At 51.4% G+C, this 12991-nt stretch overlaps 2 protein-coding genes across 6 annotated transcripts in view; one reads left to right on the top strand and one right to left on the bottom strand.

The window, feature by feature from the left end:
• Positions 1-251: 251 nt before the first annotated feature.
• Positions 252-2730, bottom strand: NXNL1 (nucleoredoxin like 1). The gene is made up of 2 exons (XM_038565360.1): positions 2405-2730; positions 252-582 (listed from the first exon to the last, which is right to left on the bottom strand). Exons 1-2 carry the CDS (start codon positions 2728-2730, stop codon positions 252-254), a joined length of 657 nt encoding a protein of 218 aa, XP_038421288.1.
• Positions 2731-10483: 7753 nt separating this feature from the next.
• Positions 10484-12991, top strand: part of SLC27A1 (solute carrier family 27 member 1) — a 31963-nt gene continuing 29455 nt past the window's right edge. The window contains exons 1-2 of one of the 5 annotated variants that reach the window (XM_038566907.1): positions 10484-10503; positions 12199-12366. In XM_038566907.1, the coding sequence (XP_038422835.1) occupies positions 12200-12366 (167 nt within the window). In that variant the 5' untranslated portion in view covers positions 10484-10503; position 12199. Of the gene's footprint in view, positions 10504-10548; positions 10777-11306; positions 11454-11731; positions 11981-12198; positions 12367-12991 lie in introns of those variants that run through there. The other 4 variants (XM_038566903.1, XM_038566905.1, XM_038566906.1 and 1 more) reach the window with 4 other exon arrangements.

Here is a 12991-nt window from a genome sequence, read left to right as displayed (position 1 = left end):
TTCTGTGTACCTGTCCCTCCCTGCTCCTCCCCGCCCGCCAGCACTTTGCATCTCCTGAAGCCCTGCGCGTTGGTTTCTCTGCAGTCCGAGGTCCCCCCACCCCGCCCGGGGTGGGGTGGGGTGGGGGGTGTTCAGGGACGCCGGGATGTCTGCCTCAAGTGTCCACTGCTGTGTCCCCTTAGCGTCTGGGCGGCGCTCTTCAGCACAGAGGCTTCGGCACGGCATCCCCACGCGCGTCCTCGCCGCGGGGGTCAGAACAGGTCCCCGGCGCCGCCCTCCGCCCCGCGCCCCCCCTCGGGCTGGCTCCCGCCCCCCGGGCCGCGTTTGCCCCGGGCCTCCCGGTCCACGCGGTACTTGCAGCGGCGCAGCGGCTCGGTGAGGCTCCGCGGCGCGGGGTCGTCCAGGTCCTCGGGCTGCAGGAAGTTGCGGTCCAGCACCTCGGCCGCCTCCTGCCAGTTGGCGAAGCAGGCGGGGCCCAGGCGCCGGATCTCGTCGGTGGCGTCGCGGCTGAGCACGTCCCCGCCGGGCTTGAGCACCACGACGGCCGGCAGGCGCTCCACCGAGAACCGGCGCCCGAGGTCCCTGCGGGGCGGGCGGGTCAGTCCGGGGAAGCCCGTCCCTGATCCCGAGCTGGGGAGCCGCACATCCCTCCTCCCAGTACTTACTGAGCGCCTTCTGCGTGCCCCGTGTACGCTGGGGGCGCCCAGGGACCAGGCCAGGCCAGGACGCGGTGGCCTCTGCACTGTCTCCAATATCTTAGACATGCGGCTACCTCACTTCTATTCTATTCTATTCTATTCTATTCTATTCTATTCTATTCTATTCTATTCTTCTCACAACATGCACTATATGGGACATACTTATACTAAAAACGTATACTGAAAAATTATTCATTGTTCATTGGAAATTTGTTTTGAACTGGGCATCCTGGGACACCTGGGTGGCTCCGTGGTTGAGCGTCTGCCTTTGGCTCAGGGCGTGATCCTGGGATCCGGGATTGAGTCCCCCATTCTTCTTGCAGGGAGCCTGCTTTTCCCTCTGCCTGTTTCTCTCTCTCTCTCTCTCAGGAATAAAATAAATCTTAAAAAACGTTAACTGGGCATCCTGTATGGTGGGGGAGGGCAGTGGAGGGGGTGGGGATTCGCTCACTGTCCAGACACCTAGCCCCAGTGAATGCTTTGTTGAGAGGACCCTGCCACAAATGAGGTCAGCAGGTCTGAGTTTGGCTATGATGCCCTCACAGCTGCCATTTCTGCCCTGGGAAGGGAAATGTTGCCAGTTTACAGGAAAGATTCCCCCTCAGCCTCAGAGAAGGCAGTAGGAGTGAGCCAATAATGCCCAAACGATGATAATGTTGGGTGGAGAATGAAAGTCTCTAGAAACTTCCAACTTGTGGAGCAAAATTAATGAAATCAGCGAAGTGTCAGAAAGTCTATGGCTCAGTGCAGACTCCACGTGTGTGGAGATAAAGCAAATATGGCAAAATGTTAACGATTGCTGTGGGTTTCATTATATGCTTCTTCCAAATTTTGGTGTCTTTGAAATTTTTCATAGTGAAAAGTTGGAGTTTATAAAGAAGGAAAGCTGGGTTTGCCTGGCTGGCTCAGTCGGAGGAGCGTGTGTATCTCAGGGTTGTGGGTTTGAGTCCCACGTTGGGTGTAGAGATTACTTTAAAAAATAAATAAAAAGAAGGGAAGCCTTATTGCAGAAAGGGGAAGGTTCTAAGATAGCCACGAACTGTAGCATTGTTTATTGGGCAGCTGAGTGCAAAGCATGAATCCACCCACCGCTCTCAGCTCCAAGGCCCTCCCTGGCTCCCAGCGACTCTGAGGATCACATCCACCCCAGTTAGCATGGAGTTTGTGGCACTGCTCCACATGATGGCTGCAGACCTCTCACATCTGTTATTACTTACAGTTCCCTGAACTGGCTGTTGTTTCTCTGATGGCCTCCCAGCCTTTATCTGGGCTGTGCCCTCTGCCTGGAAACCCCTCCCTCTCCTTACTCTTTCCTATCCTCCCTGGACTTGGGGTCTCTCTTTAAAGCCACTTTCTCAGGGAAGCATCCCCTGACCCCAAACCTCAGCAAGGTCTCCCCATTATATTCCCATATGGCATCCTCCCTTTGTCTTTTGGAACATAACTACAGTTTGTTATTATGTATTTATTTGAGTCTTTGTGTCATGTCTGTCTCCTCAGCTCTCCTTGGGAGCTAAATAGAAATGGGCACAGCCGCCCCCCCCCCCCCCGTGGCCCCCTTCCCACTCCGACTCCGTGCATACTGGCACACAGAATGTGCTCATCAATTCCAGGTGGAACAGAGGCAACAATAAACACATACTTCACTTTCTGCAGAAATAGCTCCTCCTCCAGGAAGCCCTCCCTGACCTCTTCTCCCACCTCACCTCCTCAGGTCATCCTCAAAGGGCAGGAAGAGCCACTTCTTCGGCATGTCCCTGAGAAACAGATCCTGCTGTTCCTCTGTGGGGTCCTGGGACACGTACACCAGAGCCAGTTGGGCTGCCCGCAGCACATAGAACTCATCTGTGAGCCTCACAAAGAAATCCCTGAGGATAGGCGCGAAGGCTTGGCACTGCGGGCACGACCCGGCGCCAAAGAACAGCAGCACCAGCCGGTTCTCCAGCCTGCGGCTGAGCTCGGCCTCCGTGTCCAGCTCGTCCTGGTCACTGTTGTTGCGAATCAGGACGCGGCCAGAGAACAAGGAGGCCATGGAAGCCCTGGCTAGGAGCTGGGGACACGGCAGACGGATTTTGCGTGGTCCTGAGCCTGCTGGCTGGCTGCTGGTCCAGGATTAGGTATCTTTAGGAGGCCAACTTAGCACCTCACTAATCTGCCTAAACCTCGACCTGATTCTCTGTTGCCTCCGAGGGCAGGGGCAGGCCACCTGTGGGTCCTTCTCTGGAGACAGCTAGAAATCCATTAAGAAAATGCACAGGGGGACACCTGGGTGGCTCAGTGGTTGAGCATTTGGTCATGATCCCGGGATCCTGGGATCGAGTCCCCCATCAGGCTCCCTACAGGGAGCCTGCTTCTCCCTCTGCCTGTGTCTCTGCCTCTCTCTCTGCCTCTCTCATTAATAAATAAATAAAATCTTGAAAAAGAAAAGAAAAAAAAAAGAAAATGCATAGGACTGTAAAGGAAAACAGTCATCCTGATATATGGGTGTGAAAATATTTTAAGTTGAAACACCAAATATATGTGCTTCTCCACGAATTGAGCACATTAAGTAATCCGATTCACCAGGGCTCTGCAAATTATCGTGATTTCTATTGTGATAAATGATGTTTTGAGGTGTCTACCTGCAATGGCCAGGATGTGATATGGAATTATCTTTGATTTCCACAGGAGACAGGGCTGGCTGATACCTGCTATGACAGGACATGAAAAGATATGCCACATTCCAGTTAGAAGCCTAAAAATTAATGATGGGAAACCTGTTCATATGGAGGGAGGAGGCCAGGAGGGGGAGCTCTCACCAAAGCTCTCCATGTCAATGACAGGAAGGCAGGTCAATTTCAGATCTTTGAAAAATAGAAGAATCTACAGGAAAGAATGATCAATTACAGTTCCCAACAGGAAAAGATGAAGATTGAATCTCCTACAATAAGTCAACAACCCCTGCAACTCAGCCAATTAACTGTCATCACCCTGAACTCCTGCTTTTCTCCAATGGACTTTCCTTCAAAACAACCCCTCCCAGCTTCCTCCCTTCTTTTCCATAAAATAATGTTTATCTTATTTGTTGAAATAGCCTCTGACTTTTTATATACTTTGCTTCTCCCGAATCACAATTCTCTATTATTTCCAAATGATCCCATTTTTGCTAGTAAACTTACTTTATTTTTAAGGTCAATAGAAGTTAATGAAAAGAAATACGTGGGTTTTTTCTCCCTCACCCTCTTGAATTAAGTTGGGACAGCTCACCTTAAGATCCCTTGGTGGGGGTGCCTGGGTGGCTCAGTCAGTTAAGTGTCTGCCTCCAGCTCAGGTCAGGACCCCAGGGTCCTGGGATCAAGTCCCGCATCAGGCTCCCTGCTCCATGTAGAGCCTGCTTCTCCCTCACCTTCTGCCCTTCTCCTGCTCATTTTCTCTCTCTCAGATAAATAAATAAAATCTAAAGAAAAAAAAATCTCTTGGTGTGTAAGGTTGAAAATCATGGCCCCCTCCCATCAAGAGATGGAAACTAGTTCCCCTCTCCTTGGATCTGGGTTGGCTTCATGACTTGTTTTGACCAACAAAATGTGGTGAGAGGTTTGGAAGATGAGTCTTATCCTTGCTTCCTATTTTCATTCTCTTGGAAGGCTGCCTCCAGATGCCCCATGTAAGGAAGCTGATCAACTCAGGGGTTGACAAAGCTTTTCTATAAAGGGCTAGGTAGTGGGATCCCTGGGTGGTGCAGCAGTTTGGCGCCTGCCTTAGGCCCAGGGCGCGATCCTGGAGTCCCGGGATCGAGTCCCACGTTGGGCTCCCGGTGCATGGAGCTTGCTTCTCCCTCTGCCTGTGTCTCTGCCTTTCTCTCTCTGTGTGACTATCATAAAAAAAAAAAAAAAGGACTAGGTAGTTAATACTTTTGGCTTTGTGGGCCATAGAGTCTCTTGCAATTTCGAATTCTGCTACTGTTTTGCAAAAGCGCCTCTAGACAATATGCAAATGAATTTATGTGTCTGGGTTCCAATAAAACTCTATTTACAGATGCTGAAGTTTGAATTTCATAGAGTTGTTACTTGTCATGAAATATTAGTCTTTCAAAAAAACAAAAAAAAAAAGAAATATTAGTCTTTCAATTTTCCTTGACTATTCCAAAACTATTGGAATATAAAAACTATATAAAATATATAAAAGTAAGTAAATAAATAAATAAATAAATAAATAAAATAAAAATAAAATATATAAAAACTATTCTCAGCTTGTGGATAGCCAGATTCGGCCTGTGAGTTGTGGCTTGCAGTCTCCTGTTTTAGCCTATTGGATAAGAGGCCACGCAGAGGTGTTCACCTTAAAACAGTCAATTATTTTACCAACAAAAATGGGCTTGTTCAGGAATAGCAGAGAATTGCAATTTGGGACAAGCAAACTATGGCAAAAACCATAGGAATATCCAATAAACAAAGGACGGGATTTTATGGAGAAAGAGGAAGTTGGGAAGGGTTGTTTTGAAGGGAAGTCCATTGGAGAGAAGCAGGAGTTCAGGCTGATGATGGTTTCTCATTGGCCGAGTTGCTTGGGCAGTCAGTTTCTTTCTTTCTTTCTTTCTTTCTTTCTTTCTTTCTTTCTTTCTTTCTTTCTTTCTATTTATTTATTTGAGAGAGGCAGAGACAGGCAGAGGGAGAAGCAGGCTCCATGCAGGGAGCCCCATGTGGGACCTGATCCCGGGACTCCAGGATCATGCCCTGGGCAGAAGGCAGATGCTCAACCACTGAGCCACCCAGGCTTCCCGGGTAGTCAGTTTCTTATAGGAGATGTAATGTCCAGGGTTTCCTCTTGGGGCCTTCCTGTTGGTTCTTCTGTTTAGGGTCTGTGACATTTTTTTCCTGTAATTGAAGGGAGATGGGACTGTCATGAGAGCTCCCCCTTCTGGCCTCCAACTGCATTTCAGTGAGGTTTCCCTTTATTAATTTTCAGAGACGAACTAGACGCTCTGTGGATAGCCAGCACCAATTGGTACATATGTGATCTTTTAGTCTAGCCGCTGGCGGATTGTAGCAGATTGGCTGAGCCAACTGAGTCCAGCAGAGGGACTGCCCAGGCAACTGAGGGGGTCTCAAGAAATAGTCGATCCCTATGGTATGAAGCCACTCCAGTTTGGGATGATTTATTACACAGCAATAGCTAGCTAGTACACCAGGTCTAGAGGATTTTTCAAGGCCTAGGAAACATGAGAGAATGTGAAAGAAACTTGGTATGGCTTAGTATGGGTTAGCATGGCTTTAAACAATAAAAAGGGACAGAGTGCCCAGGTGGCTCAGTCAGTTAGGCCTCCAGCTCTTGATTTCGGTTCAGGTTATGATCTCAGTCTTGTGAGATTGAGTCCCACGTTGAGGATTCTCCCTCTCTCTTCCTCTTGGGGTTCTCTCTCTCTTTCTGCCCCTCCTGGTCGTGCATGCATGCTCTCTCTCTCTCTCAATAAATAAATAAATAAATAAATAAATAAATAAATAAATAAAAAGCAAATAGAGGAAAATTGCAAAATCCTTATTCTCAAGATTTTTTTTAAAAGATTTTATTTATTTATTCAAGACACACACACACACACACAGAGAGGCAGAGACACAGGCAGAGGGAGAAACAGGCACCATGCAGGGAGCCCGATGTGGAACTCGATCCCAGGTCTCCAGGATCATACCCCGGGCTGAAGGCAGTGCTAAACTGCTGAGCCATCGGGGCTGCCCTATTCTCAAGATTTGATTCATGTTGTCAAGGCTTTGTGAATGTGCTCATTCCTAATGTGTCCTCATTACATTCTGTTTAGGAACAATTTCCCGGTCAGATTTTCCTCACTCTACCAGAACCCCAGGAAGTCCTGTCGTCTTGTGAATAGCAAGATGCACGAAGAACAAAATGATCTCAATAATTGAGAACTCTTCTCTAATCTTTATGAGGTGCCAGGCTCCTGTTCTCAGAACAGCCTTATTAGGTTTATGCATTTTTATTCCATTTTACAGGTGAAGCATAGATCCTCAAGAAAACTGATTTTCACAGCCCAGCGAATGACATGTGTGGGGCTTTGGAGCCAAGTCCAACTTGACTGGGGCTTTTGTTTATCTCAGCATTTCCAAATTGCAGCACCTTTGACATATAAGGCTAGCTCATTGCTTGTGGTGGGGGCTATCCTGTGGTGTAGGATGTTTAGCAGCAATCCGGGGCCTTGATCCACTAGATGCCAGTAGCACCCCTCTTCCAGTTGTGACAAATAAAAATGCCTCCAGACGTTGCCCATTGCCCGGTATCCCCAGGGGACAGTTGAAAACTGCTTTAGGGACGCCTGGGTGGTTCAGCGGTTGGGAAGCTTCCTTCTGTTCAGGTTGTGATCCCGGGATTGGGTCCTGTGTCAGGCTCCTGCAAGGACCCTACTTCTCCCTCTGCCTGTCTCTGCCTCGTTCTCTCTCTCTGTGTCTCTCATGAATACATGAATAAATCTTAAAAAAAAAAAAACACTACTGCTTTAATCCCTTATTCTGTTGTAGTGGGTTGAGTGGTAGCCCCCAGAGAGATATGTCCAAGCCCTAAACCCAGAATATGTGACTCTGACCTTATTTGGAAAAAGGGTCTTTGCAGATGTAATTAAGAATCTCAAGATGAGATCATCCTAGATTACCTAGGTAAGCCTTACATACAATGACAAGTGACCTTATAAGAGACAGAAGAGACACATACAGGGAGAAGACCATGTGGATGGACATGGAGGTATAGGTTGGGGTGATGTGGCCACAGCCAAGGAGCATGTGGATCTTCCCCTAGAATTTCCAGAGGGAATGTAGCTGCTGACACTTTGATTTTGGACTTCTGGCCTCCAGAACTGTGAGAGAATAAATTTCTGTTGTTTTAAGCCACCTGGTTTATGGTACTGTTATAGCAGCCACAAGAAACTCATCTCCTACTTGTGGTGGGCACATGAACTTGGCAGAGAGAAATTGTTCACTCCCACTTGGTGCTCATGTTCTATATATACTGAAACCCCCAAGCTGTGATCTTTCAGTATTTTTTTTTAAGATTTTATTTATTTATTTGTTAATGAGAGACATAGAAAGAGAGGCAGAGACATAGGAAGAGGGAGAAGCAGGCTCCATGCCGGAAGCCTGACTCAGGACTCGAGCCCAGGACCCTGGCATCATGCCCTGAGCCAAAGGCAGACACTCAACCATTGAGCCACTGAAGCATTCCCAGTATTTTACTTTTATTTATTTATTTATTTATTTATTTATTTATTTATTTAATTTTTTTATTTTTTAGTATTTTACTTTTAAAGTATGCTTCATTTTTCTCCTTTTGGGAAGTCCTAAGAACTCGCTTTGCTGTGGCCTGCAGGCCCCTGTGGTCACCCTGGGTCAGGGGAGATGCACGTCTGGCTGTGCCTCTACACCTAGTATGTGCCTGGCCCATTCATTCTGCAGATGCAAAGCTCCTTGTCAACTGTGGTGCAGTGGTGATCAAGAAATATTTGATGCACAGTGCTCCAGGAGGCGGGCAGTATCACCCAGAGGGCAACCAAAGCACAGATGTGGGAGGCAGCCAGCCTGAAGCCACCAGCTGGAAGGTAGAACCTCAGTCTGCTCTCTCTCCCTCATGTCTAGGCCTCCGTTTTCATTTCTGTGAAATGGGCATAAGACAGTACTTCATCTGGAAAACCAGGGGAAAGTTGTATTTCAGAATTGGGAGTTTTTTGTTTCTTAAGAAAGTAACTGAGGGTGAAAGATGCTATACACCGTGTGATGCCCCTGGGAGTCTAGGGACAGCCCTTAAGCAAAGGCATAAATAAGGGATAAACAAGGATACAAAGAGATAATTAACCCCTGAAAGCAGACTGGGTCAGCGCAGGGGAAGGTGGTTCCTCTGTCACCCAAACCTGGGTTCTCCTATTGGTGAGTATCCAGCCAGAAGACCATCAAGCCAAAGAGGGGGGGAAAGGAAGGGTTTTACTTGCAACAAGTAGAGAGACCACTGAGGATATTTTCCAAAATAGTGTCCCCTCCCTCCCCCATACAACAAAATTGGAGAAGTTTTACACTAGGGGTACATGCACAAAACTTCCCCCGAAGGGACTTGGCAAAGGAGAGATCAGTAAAGAACTGGAGCAAAAGTCATTAGTGTTTGAGTGCTCAAAGGGGTTTAAATCCTGCAAAGACTCAAGACTGTGTGTGCTGTCGACCTTTACTTCTGAAACAGCACTGGGAGCTTTACCACCAATTCCTTGTCTCTGATATGGTTAGGCTCTCCCCTGGCCTGGTAGTGGCTGTTAGTTTTCACATTCTTTTGCTTCTTTATTTTATTTTTTAAAGATTTTTATTTATTTATTTGAGAGAGAGAGAGAGAGCAAGAGCATGCATGTGCACCAGTGGGGCAGAGGGCGAAGCCGACTTGCTGCTGAGCAGGGAGCCCGACGCAGGACTTGATCCCAGGACCCTGAGATCAGGACCCGAGCTGAAGGCAAACACTTATCCCACTGAGCCACTCACATGCCCTCTTTTGTTTCTTTAAAACCATTAACTACTGAAGTCTACTTTTTCTGCAATTTTAACAAATCTTAGGAAGTTCTGCAAGAAATATTCTTGGGTATTTAATGCCCATCAAGTATAGATCACAAAGTAGTTGGGAACCTAAGATGACTTCTCTTACATTAAGAAAGCAATATCTTGTCTTTCTTTTTTCAGGAATCCCTCACCCTGTCTACACCTATACCTGGCGTTCTGGTACCACCTGAAGAAAAAAAGTTGGATTTCCAGAGCCTTTGAATTTGGGAATTCAGATTGAGGACCTCCAGGAGCTGTGGATAGAGCTGGAAAAGATTTATTGTCACAGGCACTACTATTTTTTTTTAAAGATTTCATTTATTTATTCATGAGAGACACAGAGAGAGGCAGAGACACAGGCAAAGGGACAAGCAGGATCCACGCCAGGAGCCTGATACGGGACTCGATCCCAGGATCCCAGGATCGCGACCTGAGCCGAAGGCAGATGCTCAACCACTGAGCCATCCAAGGTGTCCCTGCCACGGGCACTATTTAGTGAGTGTTCCCCTGGAGTGATCCCACCAGCCCAAGGGGGATCGGGAGGCACCAGAAGTGAGGTGCCAGTAAACTTGTTAAGATGGAGAAGAGAGGAAAGAAAGGGGGAGGGGAGGAGGAGAAGGAAGGAAGCAGAAGAAGAAAGAGCAAGGGGATGAAGGAGAGAAGGAGGGAAAGCAAGAGGGCAGGGGAGAGGGCAGGAGGAGGGGTGGGGAGGAAGTGAGAGCAGAAGAGGAGAAGGAAGTAGGCTGAGAAGGAGCAAAGACATGGGAGAGTGGAGGAGACAGACGGGGAGGGCAGGAAGTGGGGAAGAAGGGAGGAGTCAGGGCAGAGGGAGGAGGGGGAGAAGAAGCTTAGGGAAGAAGAAAAGGGGGGGTGGACTGGAAGGTGGGACAGCAAGCCTCCAGCCCACATTTGTGAATGAGTGAATCTCAACTCCAGCTAGTGTGACAGCTCCAGTCCTCAGTTCCTTTACCTGTAAAATGGGGTGAGCACAACAGTGCTACCTGGCAGGATAAGAGTGCAGCTGGAGTTACTGGTCCTTGCTGACTCTGCTGAGCCACTGCCAAGAAAGTAGCCGACCAGTGGCTGGCTCTGGGCCTGTCCTCCTGATCTGCCTCCTTGCCCCCCAGTCCACCCACTCTTGGTTAACTGCAAGGACCAATGGTAGCATGTGGGAGGGGTGGGAGCCTGCCCAGCCCTGTCCTCTAAATGGTGCTGGAAGCAGGCCCTGGCCACCTCCCAAGGAGAGCGCAGAGAAGGTCGGCCAAAGCAAGGCAGAAAACAAGTTGGGGTGGGGTGGGCAGGGGGGCAAAGGAGGGGGAGCTTGGAGGGAGGGATCCAAGGCAGTGGCCTGCATGGGCACAGCACGGCAGAGCAGGGCGCAGGCGTCTGCAGGAAGAGCGGTTCTGGAGGGCCCACGTCTCAGGCTAGGTTTGGAATCCTGCGTCTTGGCCTCACCGTCCCTGCCTGAGCTTCTGGGAACCCGGGAGCAAGCAGCCCAAGACTGAGGGTCTGTGAGCCGCTCGCTCCAGGTCAGTCAGGGACCAGGTGGTGGGCAGCCAGGCCGGGCTGGCCCGTGCCTGATTAGAAGGGCTTCTGGGTCTCGGGCGGGCATTTGGGACCGAGGGTGTGGGAGGGTGGGGACCTGGTATGTGTGGATTTTGCCCTCCCTGGGCTCCTGGGAGGTTACCCCAGGACAAGATTAACCGACAAGATTTTGCGGTATGGATTTGGGATTGGTTGGGTCCTTGAAATGTTATCATTAATAAAACAGATGGGGGTTGGATTTAGCACCTTCTGGGGCCCCTAGCTGTGAGTTCAGGGCTCCCCGGGTTCCTGCGTGCCTATTTAAGACCCAAGAGGCACTGGTGCCTGGATTTAGAACAAACGGGGCAGGAATCCAGGACAGACAGGCCCTGGGTGTGAACCGGGACTTTCTGGTCCCGCGGGCTAGGAATCCTTCAGCTATCTGGGGCTCAGGCTGGAGCCACGCCCCCGGCCGCGGGCGCACGTGCTTTCGGAACGGCGCGCGGGGGCGGGCGGGGGGAGCGGCTTGGGCGTCCGGAAGACCGCGGCCGCGCTCCCCGGGCCGTTCTAGCCCCTGGGTCTCGTTGGCCGTCGTCTCTCTGGCCCGGGGCCCCTCTCTATGGTCGTGGCCTCCGGAAAGGGGGACCTCGGCTGAGCGGCTGAGGCGCTTTGAGCTAGACAGGTCGGAGGAGGGCCTTGGGGCGGGTCTGGGCTGGCCGATGGGGAGGGGCCTGGGGCTCGAGGTGCGCCCGAGTGAGGCCCGGAGGGTGACGATTGGGCCCAAGCCTGAGGGCGGTGCCAGTGGCCAGGGGTGGAACCTGGGCCTGGGATTGGGGGCGGGCCAGGCCCGGGGCTAGGGGGAGGGGCCTCGTTGGAGTGGGCGGGGCTTGCGGCTGTGGGCGGGACCAAAGGCAACCTGGGGGCGGGGCCCAGTGAGTGGCAGAGTGAGGGTAGAAGCGGGACTTGGAGGAAAGCGGGACCTGCGGAGAGGCTTGGGGACGGGGGTGGATCCTGTAACCGAGGACGGAGGCTAGGTCAAGGCAAGGGCTGGTCAAGTGGCTGGGAAGGACCTGTGTCTGTGTGGAGCCCATGAGTAGGGCCAACTTGGGTTCAGAGTCCTGCCGCTAGGTCAAGACACGGGGTAGGGCTTGACCGGGACTGACGGGGTCGAAGAGCTGCGTCTGAGGGCATGGCCTGGACTAATACTTGGTAAAGAAGCCTGAGCCGGGCTAAGAACAAGGCCTGTGCCCAACATAGGACGGGGCGGAGCCCTGATCCGGGGGCGGGGTCTGTCCTGGACCCGGCCAATTCCAGGCGCGGGGGCGGGGCCTGAGCCTGGAGGCGGAGCTCGCTCTGGGGGCGGAGCCAGCTGACCGTGGGGGCGGGGCCCCAGCGGCCCGCGGCCTCAGCGCTCTCCGCCTCCCCAGGATGCGGGCTCCCGGTGCAGGCTCGGCCTCGGTGGTCTCGCTCGTCCTGCTGTGGCTGCTGGGGCTTCCGTGGAGCTGGAGCGCGGCGGCGGCACTCGGCGTGTACGTGGGCGGTGGCGGCTGGCGTTTCCTGCGCATCGTCTGCAAGACAGCAAGGCGGGACCTCTTGTGAGTGCAGTCGGCGCCTGGGCCCCCGGCTGGGTCCGCGACTTGGGGGTGGTCAGGAAATGGGGGGTCCTGAGGGCTTGGGGAGACCGGTTTTGGAGACCGGGGGCGAGGCTTAGGTGAGATTGGGGCTGGGAGCGGGGCCGGGGCCCGAAAGAGTGACAGGTTGGGGGTCTCTGAGGGGAACCGCAGGGGACAGCTTGAGGGTCTCTGGAGGGAGATGAATAGGTTTCGAGATTCTAGAGGCTGTTTGGGAGACCTTAGGGAGCTGGAAGGTAACTTGGGGATCTTTGGGCAGCTGGTAGGGGGGTTCCCAACAGAGAACTGCGGCGATCGGGAAGCCGTGGGTATTTGGGGGTCTCTATGGGGACTTGGTGCCGGTGAGAGGCCCCTAGGGGCTCTTCAAGGATTCTGGTAGGTCCCTAACGGGTCCATAGTGGTGACTCAGTGGTCTTTGGGGGCTGTCAAGATACTTTGGATTTTTTAGAGCTTTCTCGGAGGGCGAGGGATGAGGGGGCTTCTTGGGGGATCTGTAAGGGACTTTTAGGGTTTCTGAAGGGTGTTTATCTCCTCAGGACCATTTACTGGTTTCTCTGTGGCCAGCGCACTCTTTGAGAGTTTGGGATCT

The sequence above is a fragment of the Canis lupus genome, chromosome 20, assembly GCF_011100685.1.
Source record: "Canis lupus familiaris isolate Mischka breed German Shepherd chromosome 20, alternate assembly UU_Cfam_GSD_1.0, whole genome shotgun sequence".
Taxonomy (NCBI): domain Eukaryota; kingdom Metazoa; phylum Chordata; class Mammalia; order Carnivora; family Canidae; genus Canis; species Canis lupus.
Note: the sequence above shows the minus strand (reverse complement) of the source record. Positions and strands in the feature narration are given on the sequence as shown.